This window comes from Aptenodytes patagonicus, chromosome 2 (genome assembly GCF_965638725.1).
Source record: "Aptenodytes patagonicus chromosome 2, bAptPat1.pri.cur, whole genome shotgun sequence".
Taxonomy (NCBI): domain Eukaryota; kingdom Metazoa; phylum Chordata; class Aves; order Sphenisciformes; family Spheniscidae; genus Aptenodytes; species Aptenodytes patagonicus.
Window position 1 is genome coordinate 4,148,687 of NC_134950.1, and position 22,648 is coordinate 4,171,334.

A 22,648-nucleotide genomic window follows, 5' to 3' on the forward strand; every position below is an offset into this window, starting at 1 on the left:
TTTACTGTATAAAAGTGGATGTTGTGTCCAAACATAGAAAGTAGAAGGGAATGTCAACCCTGATAAGTTAAATGAGGTGGGGGGAGGAACATAAGCCCGGAAAAGATTTTGAGGAGTAACTTGCTGAACTCATGAAAGCTAATAACTTTTTCAAATATATTAGAAGCAGGAAGCCTGCCAGAACTGAAACATAATTGTGGTATAAAAAGAGACACTCAGGGAAGATTGAGCTGTATCAGAAAACTTTGATCAAGGTTCTCTTGTTAGGAAGGAAGATTCCGAGGCTTGGTCCTTCCTCTACAGAGAATAAATCTGTGGAATTCTTTCAAAGTGTAATTAGAAGTGGTTTATGGTGGGGAGTGATCTGAACTGTAAAATGAGTAGTAATAAATTTCAGGTACCAGATAAGGTTCAAAGATGCTAAAAGAATTTTAAAATTAAATAGCTGAACTACTAACAGTTGCAGTTAATGAATTTCTTAAATTGTCTTCATTCTCATTTTGAAATTACAAATGGCAAACGTATCTCTGCATTTTTTAAGAGTTCAGAGAAGGATGGAAGTTCTAACTAAATGAGGTGGGCTTGTCTTCAGCGTAGATGGCTGCATCCTAGTCATCCTAATGATCCTGACCACCCCAGTGATTCTTTTGACAAGATTCATCACTCCCTTTACATATATGTGGCTATCTCAGTCCCGACTAGGTGTCTGCACCTGACCGTAGTCATTGATGCTTCTTTTGAAGTAAGGTAAACCTAATTCCATCCTTTGAACCCATCTGGAGTTCAGTAAATTTGATATCTGTACTGGGTAAATGATAAGAAACTACAGTAAATAATAGTAGACATATGGATAACTGTGATCTAATGGGAAGGAGGTGGAACATCTTTGAAGCGTGATTTCTTTACAGGGAATGACGGAGCATTTAAATGAGTGTGATTTAGTTAATACAATGTTCCTGAATTCCAAAAAAACCCCTTTTGGTACATTGATTAATTGAAGATTAGAAGAGAGAGAAAGGAACAATAAGTGAATGAGATCATGGAGTTGAGGAAAGAGATTATTAGTCATGTGGCTTTTGCTTTTCAAAGCAGTGGTAAGCTATTAGGAAACTGGCAAAAATGGCAATATCACAATTTGTTGCTGAGCCAGGGTTATTTAGAAGAGTTTCTAGAGTAGACTTGATTGTGGTATTGTTTCTTGAGAGTGGAAAGTAAGAGATCCTGTACTGGAAACCTTCTGTTAGAAGGTCTGCTCATGCTGACTGTCACAAGTAATCCCCTGAAGTGCGTGTAATGTAGGCACTAACTGCTTTGCTCTATAGCTTCTGTCCTTTTGTGCTGCAATACTTGATAATATAGATGTAGCCTGTCAGCACTTTGCAATATTTTGTAGTCATAAGGAACGTTATTCCTGAATACTGCGTTTAAATTAGGACAGCATTTCCCCTAGGATCCTCTATAGTGTGTAAATTAATTTTTAGAAAGGTAAAAGTTACTGATTTCAAGGGCTGAAAAGAATGACGGTTTAATCAGACTGAACAGAGAATATAATGCAAATTAAAACTTGATGTAAACTTCTGAGCTGAAGTGAGGTTTACTTAACTGACGCTAATGAACTGGTTTTAATGCACTGCATTGTATTTTAGTTGACAAAGTACCTGCAAGTTGTTTTTGCCTAACCAATAAATCTTTCAAAAGGGAGCTAGTTTGGTTGGTCTTATAATATTAAAATTAACTGATTTCAGGATGGAGACTGAAATCTTCAATGTAATCACCAGGGAATATTTATAGCAGCATGGTAGGTTCTTAGCCATTAATTGGAAATCTTTTTACAGCTTCAGCATAGTGCCATATCTTAACTGTGTATGTATGTATAAGAAAGTATATATGTGTGTATATACATAAAAAATGTAATTGAACAGACTTGTCACCTCATGTGTGTTCGATGTACAGCAGTGGCACAATATGGTGTTGTCATGATTTAACCCCAGCTGGCAAGTAAGCACAACACAGCCGCTCGCTCACTCCCCCCCCGGTGGGATGGGGGAGAGAATTGGAAGGGTAAAAGTGAGAAAACTCGTGGGTTGAGATAAAAACAGTTTAATAGGCAAGGCAAAAGCCGTGCACGCAAGCAAAGCAAAACAAGGAATTTATTCACTGCTTCCCATCAGCAGGCAGGTGTTCAGCCATCTCCAGGAAAGCAGGGCTCCATCAAGTGTAATGGTGACTTGGGAAGACAAATGCCATCACTCTGAATGTCCCCCCCCTTCCTTCTTCTTCCCCCAGCTTTATATGCTGAGCATGATGTCACATGGTATGGAATATCCCTTTGGTCAGTTTGGGTCAGCTGTCCCGGCTGTGTCCCCTCCCAGCTTCTTGTGCACCCCCAGCCTGCTCGCTGGTGGGGTGGTGTGAGGAGCAGAAGAGGCCTTGACTCTGTGTCAGCACTGCTCAGCAATAACAAAAACATCCCTGTATTATCAACACTGTTTCCAGCACAAATCCAAACCATGGCCCCATCCTAGCTACTGTGAAGAAAATTAACTCTATCCCAGCCAAAACCAGCACAGGTGTAAGAATGAATATATTTAAAAAAAGCTTGAATGTAAATGCTTTCTGACATATTGTAATAAAAGACTTCTGAGATTGTACATGAAGTAGCACGAAGCTGCTTAGAAGCCACTGAACTCTTCTTATTCATCATGGTGCTATGAATTTTGCAGCTTTTCATCTAGTTCTGTGTTTTCTTCAGTTGTGTACTATAAAACTTCAGCACTGTTACGTGCTCCTGTTGCTGGGAGTTGTTTATCTGCAACACTTTTTCCTGCTTTTTTTAAAAACCCTTTTTCTTAGTTCAAAATAGTAGCAGCAGGGTAAAACTCTCTGGGCTTGTTTTATTCTTTTAAAATCTCTCTCTGGAACTGGTGTTTTCTAGAGACAAGCTGGCTTATTAAATAACTTCACTCAAACTGCTTTATTAAAAAGGTGTAATTTATTTTCCTGAAATACAAGTCTTTTAGACTATGTAGAAAGTGAAGATTGCTAAGAGGAAAACCACAATGCCTATACATGTTTCAAATAATGATCTGCTTACCCTTGTGTTCCTTGAGTAACTCTGGTTCAGATTCTAATTCAGTGAATTTATTAATTTTAAGGTGAAATAAATAAATGAGACCAAGTAAACTAGCAACAGTGATAAAAGATTTATCTGCTATTTGCATAGCAGAAAATATGAAGACCAGCAGTTTTGAGTCATATGTTATATGAAAGAAAAACACTGTAATGTAAATGAAGACTGATACAAATTGTCTAGCATTATAAACAAACCTCGAAGTCTTTCACACATGATTTACCTTTGTTTAGACTTGCATGTTGATGAGGTACAGAAAAAAACTCCAGCCAACACCGTATCCAGATTCTTACGTAAAACAGAAGATCAATCATTACAATAAAATGGTGCGTTTCTTTATGACAAAAGCTTCCTATTAATTTGTATAAAGACATTCATGAACAAAATGAAGTTTCTGAGCTTTAGCTCGAAATTCCTATCTTCATGTAGTTACCTCTGATTTTTGAAGAAGCCTGATTTGATCAATTGAGGGAAAAGATACAAGTGTTCAAATGAAGACAAGTTGCAAAGATTTTGTTCCAGAAAAAAAAGATTACTTTGGGGAAGACATACTTTAATTGCAATATGAAGACATGAAGAATTTGTGCTGTATTTTTAAAAGCTAAGATTTTTGTACTGAAAGAAGCTATTTTAGGAGGTGCTATGTTAACTATTTTACTAAAATTCAAGTACATTTTATATGACACTTAATAGACTCAATACTGCTCTCTTTAGCCTAAAGCCAAATGAAGGCACTGGAATCAAGCTGCTACTGGAAGTAGCAGTTTATATATAAAAAGAAATATCCGTGTTTAAAGGAGGATAATCCACGTACCTTGGTGAACTCCCCATATGATGTCCATTGAGTATGATTGGATGTGCTAAGAAAAGAAGAGTAAGATCTAGGAGTGATACTGAAGAAATGTTTTTTCAAAACAATTGGAAAACTCAACTATATGTGAGTTGAGAGAGCTGACATGTTTTCATTGTAAGTTTTCAGACAGTTGTCTATTTTTTTAAACAATTAAACTGTCCTTTTCTCAAGCAAGAGTCTCTTCTCTTTGTGTCCCTAGTGGAGGCATTGAAACTTTGAATCATGATAATCCTCTCTGGCCAAATTCCCGTGACTTTGCATAACAGTATATTGCAAAAAATGTCCCGCAGAAATTAGCATGTTGTTCTTGCCATCTTCTGTCTCTGTGTGCTTCTTCCACCCAAAATACAAAATCAGATGTGTTTAACAGTTACGCCGTTGTATCTGTAAATTTTTACAAAGCCTTCTTTGCTCAGAAGCAGCTTTGCAGCAGTCCTTACCTTTTTTTTTTTTAAAAAAATGGAAGTTATTTATGCTTAATTTGCTCCAGTTTTATGTTAAGGTAGGTCTTCTGATACTTCATAATGTGAAAAAATCATTAATATTGTTCAGTGGTTTACATACTGATTTTTGTATGTACAAAATATATTTTTGTAGCGTTCAAAGTATACAGACATTTGAAGTTCTCAGATACAGTGGAGAACTAGATGCTGAAATTTTAATGGCATGTTTGTGAACTCTGACTTCAGCTATGTCAATTTTTCATGAGATTTTATCTAAAAATATTTTTGTGCTAGCTGTGAATTTCAAACTGACTGTGACTTAATGTGTACACGTTTTATATAATTATTAAGAATTTTGTAAAAGAAGACCGTAATGTGTTTAGTCAATCTCTTCATTCATCCTAGAAGCAGAAAACATTCTGCTTCTAACAGACAACTCTTCTATTGTTATTTATGTTCAAAAGATTATCTTCTTTACCTCCCCTTCCTGCAAAGTTAGTAGTAAAGCTGATAATTTCTTTTTCAAAGATGAGCTATTACACAACAAATAACTGAATCCTTTTGCTCTCATTCTCTTCTTTGTATGGATGGAGCCACTTTCTTTGATATTGTTCATGATGATCTGTTCATGAGAGTGGGTCTAGCTCTCTGGGTAGCATAGATTAATGATTTTCTTGTTGTTCCTGCTCTTTTCCATGTCAAACTGTGAATTTTATTAGTTTTAGTCTCCGCTGTATTTATTTAGAGATTTATTTTGCTTGATTTCTCAAAGAAACAGGATTCATATAATACACTGTCTGCTGGTGCCTTTCTGGTTTTCCCTGTAAGAATAGCTTTTGAGTCTATTGACAAAACGTGGTGTGGAGAACAGATCGGAGATGTTAATTTTGTTCTAGTTTCATGACACTTGTTTATACATAGAAAAGGTAGATGCTAACAGTGCCCTGAAGGGGCAAAGAAAAAAAGACCATTAATTCTCACTCGCTTTGGTCAGTCTGTCATCCAGTTGGCCAGTCAGCTCGCATGTGCTTCCTGTCTAACTGATGACCTAGTGAATATAGGTGGGAGTGTGAAATGTAGCTGTTCAGGGCAGTATAAAAACATAGGTAAGTGCTGAGATTTACTGCAGTAGAGAATATTGGGATGAAAACCCAGCATTCCTTGTGTTGCTTTCAAAGCAACTTGTTCAAGCATCAGATCTCTGAGCAGTCTGAAGTTGTGTTTACTTGCTCTGTGTATTTTTTAGAGACATTTTAGAGATGCTGTTTGTTTACTAAAGCTGTAGAAAATGCTGTTGTCTAATACCTGTCAGACTTAATGTAATGGAAAAACAGGTGATGCTTGCCTGCAAATTAGAGGAGACCTGCTCTGTTCTGCTGAATTAAACAACCGAAATACTGAATTAGTGGATTGATCATGCAAGTCTTGTTAAGGCACTTCACTAACAACATTAGCTTGCTTGTGGTAGTGAAGAGTGATGTACTGAGTATACAAATAGGACGCTTGCTGTCCATCTGCATCTATCCGAAACTAGAGTTGAGGGACTACCTGAAAGGTCATGAAGACCTTTGCATACATGCTATAATCTAGTGATTAACTCCAAGGTAAAATTTCGTAGCAGTTACTGTCTATGAATACTCAATTTCTACTTCAGCTTTTGTGAGGGTCTTAACGTATTTTGTGGCCTTTTTGAAATTCTTTTTTAGTTTAAAGAATGCACTGCATCTTGATGGCAGGGTGATGCTGAAGATCTCCCTGGCAGCAGACACTGACTTTTTTTTCTTGTCTAGTTGTACAAGGGCTCACGGAGCAAATTTTTTTTTTTTGGTAGGAAACATCTATGTTTCTGGGTGCAGAAACTGTTTCTCTTGCTTTTTCTGCTGTCAGGCTGACTTTTCTGTCTTGTTACATGTTACTAGTAATTTATCAAGGAGATGTTTGACTCTTCCTGAGAGAGTTGGGCAGGCCAGCTGGCTGCCACTTCTCAGGGGCCGACTGCTGCAGGAGGTCTCCTCGGACTTCTGCTTTGTGAACATCATTTGCTGTTTTCAAGGGGGAAGGAAAAGCTCAGCCAGCACAAAGAACCCTGGGTACTAGGTTTTTTTGTTAAAACTTTGATTCTGGGCTTATCACCAGGGGAAAATTGAAGTCGGAAGGCTTTTAGCTATTTGTTTCCCAACCTCCTTTTTCAATATTTTAGCAAGTTGCATAAGGAAACAGAAAGTTGGTTGTCTTCCAGTGTAAACTGGCAGGTCAGACATAAACTGTTCCCTTTCTTCATTCTACCTTGCTGTAGGTTGTTCTGCAAGGGACACAATGACTTGATCAAAACAAGATTAACCAACTGTTTGCCAGAGAGCAAATGTAATTTTAATATTTGACTTCGGTTCTAATGGGTAGTGACTGAGACCGAGTGCAGATATTTTAAATTTCTTCAAATATTAAAGGGCTGAAAGGTACAGTTATAGCAATGGTGTTCTTCTAATTTTCTCCGTTATCTGCCAAGGCATGAAATGCTGTTTGTGTGATACTGTTAAATCACCATTACTGAAGTACTTCAAAAAGTTAGTCTGTAACTGACCTTCTTTCCTGTCCTGGTCTGATTTTTCAATGGCTCCATTTTTGTGAAATACTGCTTCACATTATTGTGAAACTAGCAGGACGACTTCTATTTTCTACATTTAGTTCTTTTCCACATTTAGTAGATTTCAGTCACAAATGGTTTCTAACTGTGCAACTGAAGCTTTCAGATTTTTGTGTTCTCATGTTAGAAGAAGGTTCGAAGCAGCTTTGGGACAAAACCAATGCTCATTGTGTTGACGTGAAATAGTCCAGCAAAAAATTACCAAGAATACTGGTGGACTTGCAAAATTTTCAGTTGTCAGAAGCAGCCAAAAAAAGGTAATGAAAACAATTTGGTATGAAATGGGGAAATTGTACTATGAGGTTATACTGAACAAACTGAGAAGTATGTGCTCGAGTGGCAATACTGACTATGGCTTTGTTCAGCTTTATTTGGTTGCAGCTGTTCTGTGATCCTGATCTTTCAATGAGTCTGGAGAGAAACTGGAGGAAAAAAAAAAATCATGAACACAGTTATTCCAGATGAGAAAATAACCCATCATTTCTCAGTCAATAAATAAGTCTCTAATACCTACACAAGAGTATCCAGTAGTGTTTCCAGCTGCAGAGCAGGCTTTTAAAAGCTGTTGAGGTGAATTCATAGGTCAAAGGATCAAGTGGTGATTGCTTTCCTGCTGACGTATACAAGCATGAAGACACTAGGTGGGTAAAGACCTCCAAGAGTAGCTGTTTTCTCTCTTATTTGCAAAGAGAAAGATAAGTACTAGTGATAACTGTTTCAGTCGCAGACAGCCTTCTGAACTATGGGTCAGGAGACTTAGTAGTTGAATAGGTCCTCCCAGGAGGTTGGTGCAGTTTCTGATTGTGTCAAAATATGATGACAGCCAGGCAGATGCTAGGAAAATTCAGAGCTGTTTGAAAGTAGCAGTCCGTAGCAGGTTTTTGGCAACTATTAGGCTTTGCAAATTTGACTAAGCAGAGAAATGTGTATCATTCATTCATACCACGGAGGTCAGGCAACAGAGGTGCTCAGTCAAGGGAGAAAGGCTCCAACAGTTGCTTTCAGAAGTGGCTCTCAGGCAAGATCATGCAGCTCTTGCTCTTTTGCATCATGAATGCTTCTTGATATGTCCTATTGATGTAGATTCCTTTAGCATCTCAGCTGAGATGCAGTGCTAAGTAAAAAGTAATAGAGCTGTTGGCTTGGCAGCAGAATGTTTTAAACTGCATTTCCTACAATACCAGCACAGAAAAATGTCTTGTTTTAGCCTTGTCTTTGCAGAAAGCATGCTGAGCTTCTACTGTGAAATAAAAATGAGACTTTAAAATCTATAAACAAATGCTTTTTGCAAGTGGCAGCATGCTTTCTTTGAATACAATAATTGACAGTGTTTCACACTAGGAAATGAAAGCCAATTCTTCAGAATGACAGACCTCCAGTTTCAAGCAGAATTAAGCGCATATTGTAGTGTTGTCTTCGTTCTTGGTAGCTGTGATGCTTTCCATCTCAGTGGACTCTACTTGTACTATGAGCCCTTGCCCACATAACATGGCAAATAACAACCTGAATGCTGTCACCTGAAGTTTTTACGAAAATGCTCAGTCTTGAACCACTGCAACTCCTGGCTGTGCTGTGCTGTGCTGATCTGAGTGTGTGTGTGTGTATGTCTAATAATGTATTTTTGGGAAGATTTCCTACACGCAATTAAAATGTGGTGAGTGGCTCAAGAGACAGTTCAGCGAAACACAGACAAAAGCAAGGCAATTTGTCAGTTATGTGGCATTAATTTCATAGTGAAGGCTATTACAGTCAATGTTTATTTGCTTTGAAAGCATATGTACTCATGGCCTTAGAAGCTTGCAAACTAAGCTGGATTGATGTGGGCAGTACAAACATCCGTGGATGTTTGTGCCTTTCAAGGCCCAAGATAGCATTTCGGGCAGTAGCATGGTTTACATGATGTGTTTCTCTCACATTTTTCTCACTCCTCCCTCCCACAGCTGCTATGCAGCATTTTCTACCCTTTCTTAAATATGTTATCACAGAGGTGCCACCAGCATAGCTGATGGGCCCAGCTTTGGGCAGCAGCAGGTCCATTTTGGAATTGGCTGGAACTGGCTCTCTCTGACAGGGAGCTACTCCTGGTCTCTTCTCACAAAGGCCACCCCTACAGCACCCCTCGCTACCAAAACCTTGCTGCATAAACCCAATACGCTTGTCGAAGCAGTTGGGTGGTGGTTTTTTTTTTTTTTTTTTGAAAGCAGGATTTGGTATCACCCTTCCCTTTTCTCTTTTGTTTCATCGTTGAGTATTTTGATCTCTGAAGTATTTTCTAGAAACAGTTTAGTTATTGAATAGTTATTTTTATTGGTAGCACATATATGGAGGAATGTTCACTGTGCTTTAAAACAATATCGGTCTAAAACTTTTCAGCTATGTCATTCTCCCCTCTAAACACATACTCTCAGGCTTATTTCTGTTTGCAGACTCCCATTTCATAAAATGAAAGACTCCCAATATAAAATTTTGTGTTCAGGCCATATATTTCCAAATAGACATTTTTTTCTGGAGACACAATTGTGTACATTGTTGAAAATAATTGTTGGATAAAATTCATAAGCATTTATTATACGTTATTGAAGATAACCCACATAACATATGTTTGTTTGAATGTTCTTGTATTTTTAAGCAAAACCAAAGAAAAATTTTCTTACCAGTTGTTATGATTTAGTAGCATAATGTAGTACAATTATTTTAAGAATTAGGTAGTTTTAATGCAAGGTAACATCAAAAGTAATTTGTTTCTCTTCTTTGCCTTTGGTATTGTTTCAGCTAATGTTTCAGGACAGGGCTTGTTCACATAACAATGCTATTATTAATAACCTTAACATGCTTGAGGCCAATTGTGTTGGATATGTAGATTTACTAGAGAAATTGTAGAAATTTTTATCTTGACAATGAAAAAATTAACAAAAAGCACGTATAGCCTGACACTTCAAAAATTCTGAAAAGTCCAGAAAACTGTCTTGCTTAAGATCACTTAATTATATTTGATCCATCTGTTAAGGCTTCTGGAATATAACTCTAAGCATTGTATGCAAAAATTAGTTGGCATTTCATTAGAGTTATCTTGTATAAATACAAAAACCCAAGTAAAACTAGGTTATAACTTCATCTCAAACTTTGGTTACATGTAAGTTTGAAATTGTTTTTTATTTTTATTTTAAACAAATTTATTTTCTAGAAAAGAAAGATGTAACACAGAGCTTGGAAAGCTACACGGCAAAATGCCCTGGTACAATGGAATTCATCACTCTTCCAGATGGTTTGAAGTTACCTCCTGTTCCGTTCACCAAATTGCCTATTGTGAGGTAAGACTCCAAAATACAATCTTTAACTTTTCCACAGTACCTGTCAAATTTTAAAGGATACTGGAAGGATGTAGTCTTCTCAGTTTCCGTAAGTTGTTCACAATAACATGGAAAAATGTCAAAATGTCAAATTGTATTGAGAAGTTCTTTGGCAAAAATAGAGCCTTTGAGCAGAAAATACTTTCTGTGGCCTTCAGTTTCAGAAGGAGAGTTGGTTTTTTTTTTTAACTGTCATTCAAGAGTTTCTAATACAATCGAAGGAAAGTATTTTGTAATTGCAGCTGAGACTTAAGTTAGATACCTGATCATACTGAAGGTCCACGAGTTGGATGCTGTCTCCATCCGTGGAGCCTGGGACTCAGCTGGAACTGATGCCTTTTGTAGCTGTTCCTTTCCAGATGCTGCATTTTCAAGCTGGCACCTTCACTGGCCTATTCTAAATCCACGTTCCTTCTTGTGCCTGTGTGCCAAGGCACATCATGCAGTCAGTCCAATGAATAATACCTTGTTTAGATTAAAGCCTTGCATGAAGTATTAGAGAGAGTCAGAGAGAGAGAGAAAACAGCCATTGGGCATCAATAATAAAAGGCTAAAAGAAAATCTTTGTCAAGAAGCGGCTTTTTGAAGGAAAGATAATTACTATTCAGAAAAAATACGGTAGAAGTTATTGAAGAGTTCTCATAGAGATTTGAGTTCTCAGTGGGATGTCATCACACATGTCGTGTAGCAAGAGTTCTGGTATCACAAAGAGATAATAAAGTGTATATCCAAAGAGTGAAAATTATATTTATTTTCAGATTACTTTTAGTCTCTAAAATGAAAATGAATGTTTTACTCTGACCATTTTTCATGATATAACTAATTTTACTATGTTCTCTCTAACTTCTTCAAATTTTTTTTCACATTTACTGAAGAAAGAGACCTTGTCTAACTATTTGTAGTGCATTTAACATGATAGGTATGTTCACACGAATAATTTGTTGCGTGTGAGGTTCTTGCTTAAGGTGCAGGTTTAACTGGAGCATATGGTTGTATGCGGTCAGATGGAATCGTATGCAGAATCAGAACGGTCACACCGTTTCCAGTGGTGTCCTGGAAACAGTGTTTTTTTTCTCCTGGTTGGACCAAGTACAAAGCTGTGCACTGACTAGCCACCTGGGTCACCCCACTTTCAATGTGTACTCACGGGGGAAAAATGCATCTTCCCTGAGGCCTTCTGGCATTGTCCCCTCAGTGGGTTCAGTTAGCACTGACAAATCATCTAGGATGACTTTGCAGATACCTGCTTTGTGTGGCCTGTTCAGTGGTGCAGTGCATACTTGGGAGTTGCAGCTGGTATCAACTTCTTTGCTGGAAAACATGCAATGTGGACATATGATCCCAAAACCTTAACTGTTAGAACCAAAGCTATGTATTACAGTGGGAAAGTTATTTGAGTAATTTATTATCAGCTGACCTTGGGGTTGATTTAGTTTCACAAAAAAATCTATGTGTAGAGCTAAACTAGTGATATTTGACTATCCTAGATCATACTTGCAGTCAAGACACATAGGTAGTCACTTCCAGGTTTTGTAATTGAATTTAGATACCTGTGTTAGGATGAGTTGAATTACTGGGGTATGTGGACTGTATTGACTCATTTTCCATTGACCTTAAAGATGTCCAATGACAAATTCAGGTAACTGTCTGTGTGTTCCCTGTAAGTACATCCTGAAGGCAGGTTCCCAGCTAAATACGTGAAGGAGGACTCTATTTCTTCTCCTGAAAGTTTTTAGACAGCAAACTTAGTGCAAATTTTAACCTAGCCTTTTTTTTTTTAGAAAGAAAAATTAAATAGTATTAAAAAAATAGAAGTTAATTACTTGAGTTACGTGATTGTAGAGAGAAGTTAGAGCAAAAGCTCCCATGAAAACGTTTTTAAGGCAAAATACTTTCTTTTGAGAGCAAGAGTGCTGCCAGCCACTTAGTGCCTCTTCCAGATCTCTGTTCTAGGAATAATCTTAGTATTACACAGTATAAAACCAAAACTACCTTCCCTAATCTGACAGTGTATGGTATCTCTCTGCCTTGGCTGTCAAATAGGTGCAGAAATGTGATGCTAAAGTTCCCTTGAGTCTAACCCTTAACTTGTGCTGAAAAAGCAGCATTGTGTTTAGCTGCGAAGTGTTAAATCCTGAATTAGTCTCAGGTTTTTGCTTTTTGCTTAAATTTTAAACCATGGAGAAGGTGGATTGTACTGGATGTATTCCATAGTGCTTTCTTCTTCTTCTCCATGCTGAATATTGAAGAAAATTCAAGTCTGGAAGATATGGGAAATGCTGATTGAATCCTTTTTTTAATAGGAGTTGTACATATAGAGGCCAGTCAAAACTTCGGCAACAGATTACCAAGACTTCAATGGGAAAGGCTCTGCCTCACTTAAAATGTTTTGTATGCTGAGGGAAGGGGACAAGCACATTATATTTACTTGTGATTCCTAGGGCTAGCTTTAAGAAATTGCTTACCATCCAGGTGCTTCATTTACACTACCAGCTTGCACTGACCTGGCTGTGCTTGGAGTGTTGAAAATAGTTGCTGCTGTTTTGCCATGGGGTGAGGAACCCAACATCAACATTGTTTAACAGCTAAGAATTGCTCTTTGTGCTCCTCTCTCCCTTCCCCCTTCTTGTGTTTTGAAAGTTCTATTAAAGCCATAGTGATAAAAATCCATAATCCAACAAAATATTAGTTGCGTCTAAATATATAGCCTCCAGTTACCTCTACACAGCAGACCTAGTGTATTGTAGAGCTGTCCAGCTAGTTGGAAAATAGCTGTGCTGCAGGACCGCAGAGCTCTTTGAGCTAAATCATGTTAATTTTTGAGACGTAAATTATAAGTATGTGGAAATGTGGTTTTGATCAATGTTGAATAACCTAAGCTTTATGATTCAATCCATGCTAGAGCCCTCTAGAAACATACACATTTACTGATTATGATGACTTCTATTTACTGTGGGCATTTCATGGTCTGCTAGTTTGTAATCCATTTAATGTGGAGTGTTTATTTTGGATGCAGATTTCTTAATCAAAATACTGTGAAACATTGAAATGCCACAGTGAAATCAGAACATATTGCACTGTTACCTTTTTCTCCCCCATACCTATAAAGCAATAGAAAAGATTTGGCTTGGCAAAATCTTTATATTCCATTACTCATGTTAACTACTATTTAATGTCTAGCTGTCCTTTATTTAAGTATGGTATTCTTTATAGTCTTTCTTTTTTTTGTATTTATCCTGTCTTTTAACTAGATGCTTGGTCTATTATTGATGTGCTTTAAATGTTATAATATTTTTATGTATTTTCTTTTAGCCTTTGGAATTTTGGGATTTTTTTCAAATACTGTAGTGCAATCTGGAAAGCTCCTTGAATGAATTTTTATTTCTTTTGATGAAGCTTCAGAAATTAAAAGCATGTTGGATTGGAAAGTATTCCATTATAGCATACTATGAAATCATCATCTAGTATTTTCTCAAATAAAAAATAGAAGAATTTATTGTCTTTCTGTTCTAAGAGATGCACTATTCCCATTTTCAGAATTTACCTGTGTTAAAACTCATTTTCTTACTAATATACTTAAAAGAAAAAAGATTTTTCTTCCTTTTCACCACTGATGTCTTTTAGTTGTCCTTATGTACTTTTCTTACTACTTTAAATTTACTTGGTGCCATTTTTTTCCTTTCCTCTGTTTACTTAGTAGAGTTGGGTTTTTTAAAAATTATTTTCATTTCCCCTCTAAGGAAGGTTGTTTTTAATGAACACAACTTTTTCCAAATAGAAGATTTTGATCTTCTGGGTAGCTAGTGAAATTATTTTGTAATTCCTAATTGTCACTCATTTGAATTCAGTTGGGCTGAGCCAGGGGCTAGAAAATGTACATTGCTGAAGCTTTTCTGTCGTGGTTTAACCTCAGCCGGCAACTGAGCACCACACAGCTGCTCGCTCACTCTTCCCCCCACCCCCGGTGGGATGGGGACAGAATTGGAAGAGTAAAAGTGAGAAAACTCGTGGGTTGAGATAAAAACAGTTTAATAATGGAAATAAAATAAAGTAAAATAGTAATAATAATGATAATAAATAGTAATAATAATGATAATAATAAAAGAATATCCAAAGCAAGTGATGCACAGTGCAATTTCTCACCACTCACCAACCGATGCCCAGCCAGTCCCTGAGCAGCGGCCCCCCCGGCCAGCTTTCCCCAGTTTATGTACTGAGCATGACGTCACATGGTATGGAATATCCCTTTGGCCAGTTTGGGTCAGCTGTCCTGGCTGTGCCCCCTCCCAGCTTCTTGTGCACCTCCAGCCTTCTCAGTCGGTAGAGCATGGGAAAATGAAAAGTCCTTGACTAGTGTAAGCACTGCTTAGCAACAACTAAACCATCGGTGTGTTATCAACATTGTTCTCATCCTAAATCCAAAACACAGCACTGTACCAGCTCCTAGGAAGGAGATTAACTCTATCCCTGCCGAAACCAGGACATTTTCACACAAAGGTATTAAAAAATTTTCCATGTGCCATGTATGACCTGTGAGGGTATAGCTGTCTAATATATGGCTGAAGAACATTCCTTCCACTGTCATGCCTTAAGATAAAAAAGGTTATCCACCAGTATTTAAATAATAATGATGGATCAGCCCAAGCACTTCTTTATATAAAGTAAAATTCCTTTTTATTAGCACTTTATCTAATTTAATGTTTGTTTCCTCAAATAAGTATCATTCACATGTTTTGCTTTAAGTTGCATTCTAATTTGTAACAAAATTCTATCAGAAGAGTTTTCAAAATATGAAATAGTCAGGAATCTGTCATAGTTTCTCTCTATTCCTCAGGCTCGTTGTCTACTATTTTGCATTTGATTGTGATGCTGACATTAAATATCACCAACAGATAATATATGGATGTGATTTATTTCTTGTTCCAAAATACTTCTAGTGTTATCTAGTAACTTCTTATCAGGTGTTTTATATCACAGAGATAACATGTCTGTGTAGTGTTACTCTTACAGCCCCGTTATTTTTCAGCAGTAGCACATTATCTTGAATGATTGGGTAATGATTGGGGTAATTTTTAAAACAAATTGTTTTCTTGTATGTATATGCTTTTTATTAGTGGGATATTGATACAACTTGTTTAATGTGCTAAGGACTTACCGTGTGGGTTATTTGCCCACACTGCACCCCCTTGCTCAAGGGACCACTTCCGCTGGGGCTGGCAAAGCTGGAGGTGTCCATCTGGGCTTGCGGGGTGTAGGGCAGGGTAATTTACAGAAGCATGCAATAAACACATATAGAAAAAGGCATAAACATATCTCTACAATAATGCTTCAAATCAGGTGTCCCACTCATCCTGTCAGGGAATTAAATCACTCAGCCAGCCAGGCACCACCAGTAGATTGTTTTATTTGATGCATTAAGTCCTGGAGGTGTTGAATGTTGTCCTCTACGCTGGTTGATTCATCAGTTATGTTGAAGCAACACACACCTTCAAAATCGGAGCAGTGTTTATGATGTCAAAGAAGGAGATAGGCCACCACTGATCAATTTTGTAATGTTCCTTGGGGTACAGCCATTACCTACTCGGGAAAAAATAGCAATGAGAAACATCAATATCAAAAGCACTTAGCATAGTATATTTCTGTAATACAGCTACTGGGGTTGGCACGCCAATGAAATGTTGTCAAAACATCTGCAGCTGCTAATCCTCCCTCAATACAAAAGGCAGATGAGTTAGTTACAGCAGAGGCCAACCAAATCTAAGTATTTACATGTTGATCTCGTGGAAATGTATCCAGGGCATGTGCTTGTAGTACAAGACTACAAAGCATGATGAGCCAACCTGTGGTAAGGGAGGAAAACAGGGGTATCATCATCTCCTTCCAGTAATACATACGCTGTTGCTCCAGCTCCTTCAGCTAATATCACTCTGGGTTTGATAACCTGATGTGGGGTAATTGCCCACACAGATGGAAGAGCTATGCCTTGTGCTTTTTCAGATTGAACTTCAATTCGATGTTGGGTTTGCGACACCAATAACACTGTTCCAATGCCTCTAGATAAGGCCTCTAGATAAGGCACAGGTATTCGTCGAAGATACCTGAAATACAAGAACTCGAGAATCTGATATCAATAGAGGATGTAAAATAAGAGAAGTTGGGGTACAGAACCATACAGCATTCTCAGGGGTTATTATATGAACCTTCACGTCTAGACTACTAGGTCATGGTCCCACCACGCAATCCGTCAGTGTAAACAATTCCATTTCCCCTCTAGTTAATATTTTGGGAGAGATACCATCTGGAAGAATTTCAGTCCTCACCATGTCTTGTACTGGAGGTGTTGCAATACGATCATAGGGTGTTTGATTATGAATATTCCGGCTATTTAACAAAAACTGCTTTAGTAAGATGTGAACTCCAGTGCTGTAAATTTTTTAATACTGGTTAGCTTTTTTAATTGTTGCTTCAACATCCCACTCATTCTTTCAATCAAGGCATTGGCTTGGGGATGGTAGGCAATGTGGAATATCCAATCTATCCCTAGCCCTTGAGCCCAATCTTGGACATTATGTCCAATAAAGTGTGTTCCTTCGTCACTTTGTATTTGGTGAGGAGGTCCGTATAGATGAATGAGTTGTTCTAATGCTTCAGTTGTGTTATGTTGATTAGCATATTTGGTGGGTTTAGCAAAAACCAGTCCTGACACTGTATCCACAGCAGTGAATACATATTGCCACCCCCTCGATAGGGGCAGGAGGCCCATGTAATCGACCTGCCAGGTATTCAAGGCCCACTGACCCTGTTTTATCTTTCCCTGTGGCCTATATAATGCCCTTAAATGTAGCTGCGTACAAATAGTACAATTATGTGGACATGCTTTATAAATATGTAATGGCTACAGAAACGAAAGCATTAGCAAGACTATCACCACCTTCCAGGGTTGTAAGTTTTTGCCGATATTTTTAATAGAAAGAAAAAGTAGTAACCATGTCTGGTACCATAACTGCAAGTAGGGGGGTGGCTTGTATTCCATTCTCTGTAATCTACAGTCACTCTCCAAGTACCATCTGGTTTTCAAACAGGCCAAATAGGATTATTAAAAGCAGTCATGTTTTCCTTAATGATTTCCCACTTGTTGAAGTGCCTGAATGATTTGAGTAATTTCCTCCTTCCCCCCCTGGAATACGATATTGTTTTACAGTTACCACCTTAGCAGGCATGGGCAGCACAACAGGATCCCACTTCGGGAATCCACGCAAGATGGTTATAGATCAAATGGCAAATCCCACTTGTGAAGTCCCGAAGCAGAAGTGACCATTTAACGTTTCAACTGTTCGTCCTGCCAACACATCAATACCCAAGATATATTCTTTAGCTGGGGCAATTAACACTGTCGTGGTAAACGGAGTGGCATTTCCTATTGTTAAAGTAGCCTTAGCTCGGAGGGCAGGCGTCAGATTTCCCCCCAATCCAGAGATCTGTGATGTGGCTTCTTTATTATCAATATTACTATGTAATACAGTAACCTCAGCTCCAGTATCCACCAGAGCTAACACATGTAAAATCTCCCAGGCTGCCACTCTGTAGTTAAAGGAACACAGGGGCATTGGTCCCCCTCAAGGTAAGAGGCTAGGGTGGCGGCAGTTTTGGGGGACCTGCCAAACCTTCATTTCTGCTGTTTTGGCATTTGCCAGGTAGTGCCTTGCCTTGAGGTGGCAGGTGGGGGTGGAGGGTGGGCACGGAGTTGGTGGTGGGGCCAGGGGCGGTCGGCTTTTTTGCATAGGCGCTAACATTTGCCATCAGCGAAACTTTTCTGATGTTGTAATCCCATTTATTTCTGATCGTGGGACACTGGCTTGTACAAGATCATTCTGCATTTGTTTCCTTGTTACCCGTAATGTAACTCCTTTCGGTTTTACCGGCTTTCCTTTATTCACTACCCGCACAGACGGTCCCAAAGTTACAGCCCCAGTTTCCCTCAAGGTATTTGCTAGGGCACCTACATTACCAGTAGCATTTGTGACTGCTGGTGTAATCAAGGGTTTTAGTGAGGCAGGCGCTCCTCTCAAAAGCTGCATTTTGATACTTCTCGTTACTGCTACCCTGTCCAGATTGAATTCCATAATCCACGCATGAGCCATTGCTGTTATCAAAATGTTCCCAGGCACAGCAGAGTAAGATGATAAGCAGTATAACAAGCAGTGAAAGCAAAAAGCAGCCACTAACAAGCACTAGACTCTAATATACAGTAAGGCAAGCAAGCCCAAGCCCCATGGCAAGAACAGAAGCCTGCTGATTAACAGCTAAACAGCACTAACAGCTACAAATTCGATCTAGCACATTCCAATCAAACCTGTTGTTATCTCGAACCCTTCATGCCCCACACTGGGCGCCAAAAAGGACTGTCATGGCTTAACCCCAGCCAGCAACTAAGCACCACATGGCCGCTTGCTGACTCCCCCCCTCTGCCATTTATTAGCGATACACCCTATCATTTGTTCTACAGTATCTTGCAGCCCATGGCACTGCTCTGCTTAAGTAGTAGTTACTTCTTGTGTGATCACCTTTGCATCTTGCAAAATCCCAACTTCCTTTTCCAATTCTCTCATTGTACTCTGTAATGCAACAACTTCAGGGTCAAGAGCTCTAAGACTGGTAACTAATAACCATCCCAATCTCCTCACTAACTTGCAAGAAGAATCCGATGCCGCTTTCCATGGCAATCCATGCATAGCCGTTTCAGTTGTCTTGGGGGTGACCACCGCCCCATCATCTGTTTCAGGCCATGCTTCTGGTGGACCCCATGTAGCCAGGAAAGTGGCCACAGGGGTCCAGCGCTCAGTACTGGGCCATCCCGGAATATGGGGAGTCACCGTCGTGGCGTCCCCAGTCTCTGACTTTTTTGCCAGCTCTGGCATGGCTGTTCCTGAATCCTGCCGACTACGCCAAATGTGTGAGCCGGCACAGGCAGGGTGCAGGAACAACCACAAAACCACAGATGAAATGCAAAGGGTAAACTTATTTTTGTTACCTCGCCAACCGGGGGATCCCCAAAGCAGCACCCGGGCAGAGGCACACAAGCGGGAACGCAGGCACTGTGGAGCTCGGTCTGTGCTAGAGGGTCAACGAACCTGCTGTTTTCACCCGTTTATCAAGGATTCACGCAGGCGTAGTTTACTGCTGTGCTTTGATCTTTCCCACAGCGGGGCAGGAATCTCAAGCATGTTCGATAGGGTGCCTCCAAGTCTATCACAGGCCTATGTTATCTAAACACAGATGTTCTACTTGTCCAACACACAAGGCCAAACAACAATTAGTATGATATATGTGGTTTTTGACACCCCAGCTGCAAGTCACTTGAGCGTGTTTACAATCCTACTAGCCAATCTTCCATTATTTTCCCACACTTACATTATTTTCGTGTTCTCAGTAATAGTTTATTGTTTTGAAATTAAATAAACTTCTGTAACTTTGGCAAGTGAATTACTTCAGTTATATCCTGTAAATGATGCAAAACTGTTTCAACACGTAAAAGAATACTTACCTGCTTTTCAAAGTGAAGACACTTGATTTTAAGTTGTTTCTATGACCTTTACAGCTGAGGAAGGCAGGTTTCTTTCTTAGTGCTCCAGTGCTCTCATCATAGTATTTGAAGCACTTCATAAAACATAACAACTTAATCACGTACTGTAGCATTTATAATCTCTTTGCTTTATTATGGCAAATTTTATTTATCAAAGAATTCCAGTGAGGTAAGTTTTACTGTGGGAGGTGGATGTGGGAAAGGGGGGAAGAAAGGAGTTAATCTTTGAACAAGTTGGGGTTTTCTAGCATTCTTGCACTTGGCCTCTTAATTGATTTTAGAAGTCTCCTAGGGTTTTAGCTAGGCTCTGTTGTTGTTCATGTCTTGGTACATGCTTACTATATCTTTAAGTATCTTTTAAAAGTTTGCTGCTGGAAAGTTTTGTGAGCATTTTATTTCATTCTTGCTTGTCTACCTCAGTGTGGTGGGATGCCTCTAGCAATTAGCAAAAATTGTAGTTTTATTCTATAGGAATTTTTTTTTTTACTTGAAAACCAAATTTTAAAAAAGTTGGAGATTTAATCCATGAGACCTTGTAAAGGGGAGATTCTTGTCTCTTGATGACGTTCTTAATTAAAAGCACAAATACTTCGAGCTTAATAGACTAGCAAAATAGCTATGATATTGAATGGTGCCTTTATTCACCTTTTGTTTTTCCTTTCCTCGCTCCTTCCTGACTCTTAAGTAACTAGGAGTCTTACAGGCTTTTAAAATGCTGCTACTTTTACTGAATATCCACTAATTTAGTGCTTGTTTTATGCCCAATATTTAGTCCTTAATTTCCCATCAGCATTAGAAGGCCAGTGATTTCCCTGTATGGTATTGTAGGGTTTTGGGTCAAACGGGGATATAGCCTAATAAATCATTTGTTTTCTATTTGTAATTGCTTTCTGGTCGTTCCAACAAACCCACTCAAATTTCTGGGACGTTTCCTTCCTTCCAGAAGCAACTCTGTGCATTTTAACTATTTTAAAATCTATTTTATTCACCTTGGAGAAGTTCTTTATTTGTATTACATTGTCCAGAGAAATGTTGTCTGGCTTCTAGTTTGGGTTTAAGTTAAACATTTGGTTGCTTTCTGCCCTGGACTTGTGGTGTATCTGCTGTTCCGTTTGCACTTAACTTGGAAATTAATGGTTGGATTTCAGATCACTGATCTGGCTAGTTTTGGTTTTGTTGGTTTCTACAGAAGATGTTTTTCCTGTGGTATTTGTTTTCTGAGAGCTTTCTGAAACTTTGCCTTTAGTTTCCTTGGGTTAGTATTCTTTTCTTTTGTACTGTAGGTGTTTACTTCACATTTTCCATTTCAGGTATTTTAATCAGTACCTACTCAGAGTGTCATTTAGCATTTATCAGTTCATTTTTAACACAACCATCTATAAAATTATTTTTACTCAACAGATCTGTGAAGCTCTTGAACCTCCCAACCAGTCTCCGACCTCACAAAATGAAAAGTCTACTTGGCCAGAATGTGTCAACCAAAAGCCCCTTCATATATTCTCCAATTATTGCACACAGTCGGGGGGAAGAACGAAATAAGAAAATAGGTAAGAATATTTTGCAGTATTTTCCATTGTTTGTTAAATTAGAAAATCTTTCTTGGTCAAGGAAAGCAAACCTGAACGTTACTTTCTTGTATTTGAGATAATCAGCTTTTTAGCCTGAAGTTCTGAAGGAGCAAAGCTTTGTTCTCTGTGGGACAGTTTCAAATTCAAAAGAGGAATAAAGACTCATAGATGATAAAATTGATTTTCAGAGGAGATAAACTAGTTTTATTTCCTTCGCAAACAAAAGAGAAATCAGGGAAGACTTAGTTCTGACACATTCTGTTTGGCAGCAGCCAGCACAGCCAGTTATCACGTGTGGTGCCCTGAGCTAGATGCGCTGTTGGGGTCTCCCCTTTTCTTATAAGGGTATCATCATGAACACGAAGAAAATAGGATGAATGAGCTGCAGTTTCTTGGACAAAAGATGCAAATCCATAGGAAACTGGACTGTGGTAGTTCATCACCCATAGAAGTAGAATCATAGAATCATGGAATAGTTTGGGTTGGAAGGGACCTCTAAAGGTCATCTAGTCCAACCCCCCTGCCGTGGGCAGGGACATCTTCAACTACATCAGGTTGCTCAGAGCCCCGTCCAACCTGACCTGGAATGTTTCCAGGGATGGGGCATCCACCACCTCTCTGGGCAACCTGGGCCAGTGCTTCACCACCCTCAGCGTAAAAAATGTCTTCCTTATATGAGAGGGCTTTAAACTAGGTTTGAAGGGGGAAGGAGATAAAACCAGGCTCACTAGAAATGAGCCTAGGGGTGGCGTGCCGATGCCGGGGGCGAAATCGATAGCCCAGCTCAAGTGCATCTACACCAATGCACGCAGCATGGGCGGCAAACAGGAGGAGCTGGAAGCCATTGTGCAGCGGGAGAGATATGAGTTAGTCGCCATCACAGAAACATGGTGGGGTGACTCTCATGATTGGAGTGCTGCAATGGATGGCTATAGACTCTTCAGAAGGGACAGGCGAGGAAGGAGAGACGGTGGGGTGGCCCTGTATGTTAGGGAGGGTTTTGATTGTCTAGAGCTCAACGATTGTGATGATGGTACGGTTGAGTGTCTATGGGTAAGGATGAGGGGGAAGGCCAAC

The 22,648-nt window shown here is 39.0% G+C and overlaps 1 protein-coding gene across 3 annotated transcripts in view; it reads left to right on the forward strand.

Annotated features, from left to right (window-relative positions):
* TRAPPC9 (trafficking protein particle complex subunit 9) overlaps positions 1–22,648 on the forward strand; it is a 549,779-nt gene that overhangs the window by 40,756 nt on the left and 486,375 nt on the right. For all 3 annotated transcript variants that reach the window (XM_076329044.1, XM_076329045.1, XM_076329047.1), the window contains 2 exons: positions 10,255–10,381; positions 21,405–21,550. In XM_076329044.1, the coding sequence (XP_076185159.1) occupies positions 10,255–10,381; positions 21,405–21,550 (273 nt within the window). The remainder of the gene's footprint in view (positions 1–10,254; positions 10,382–21,404; positions 21,551–22,648) is intronic.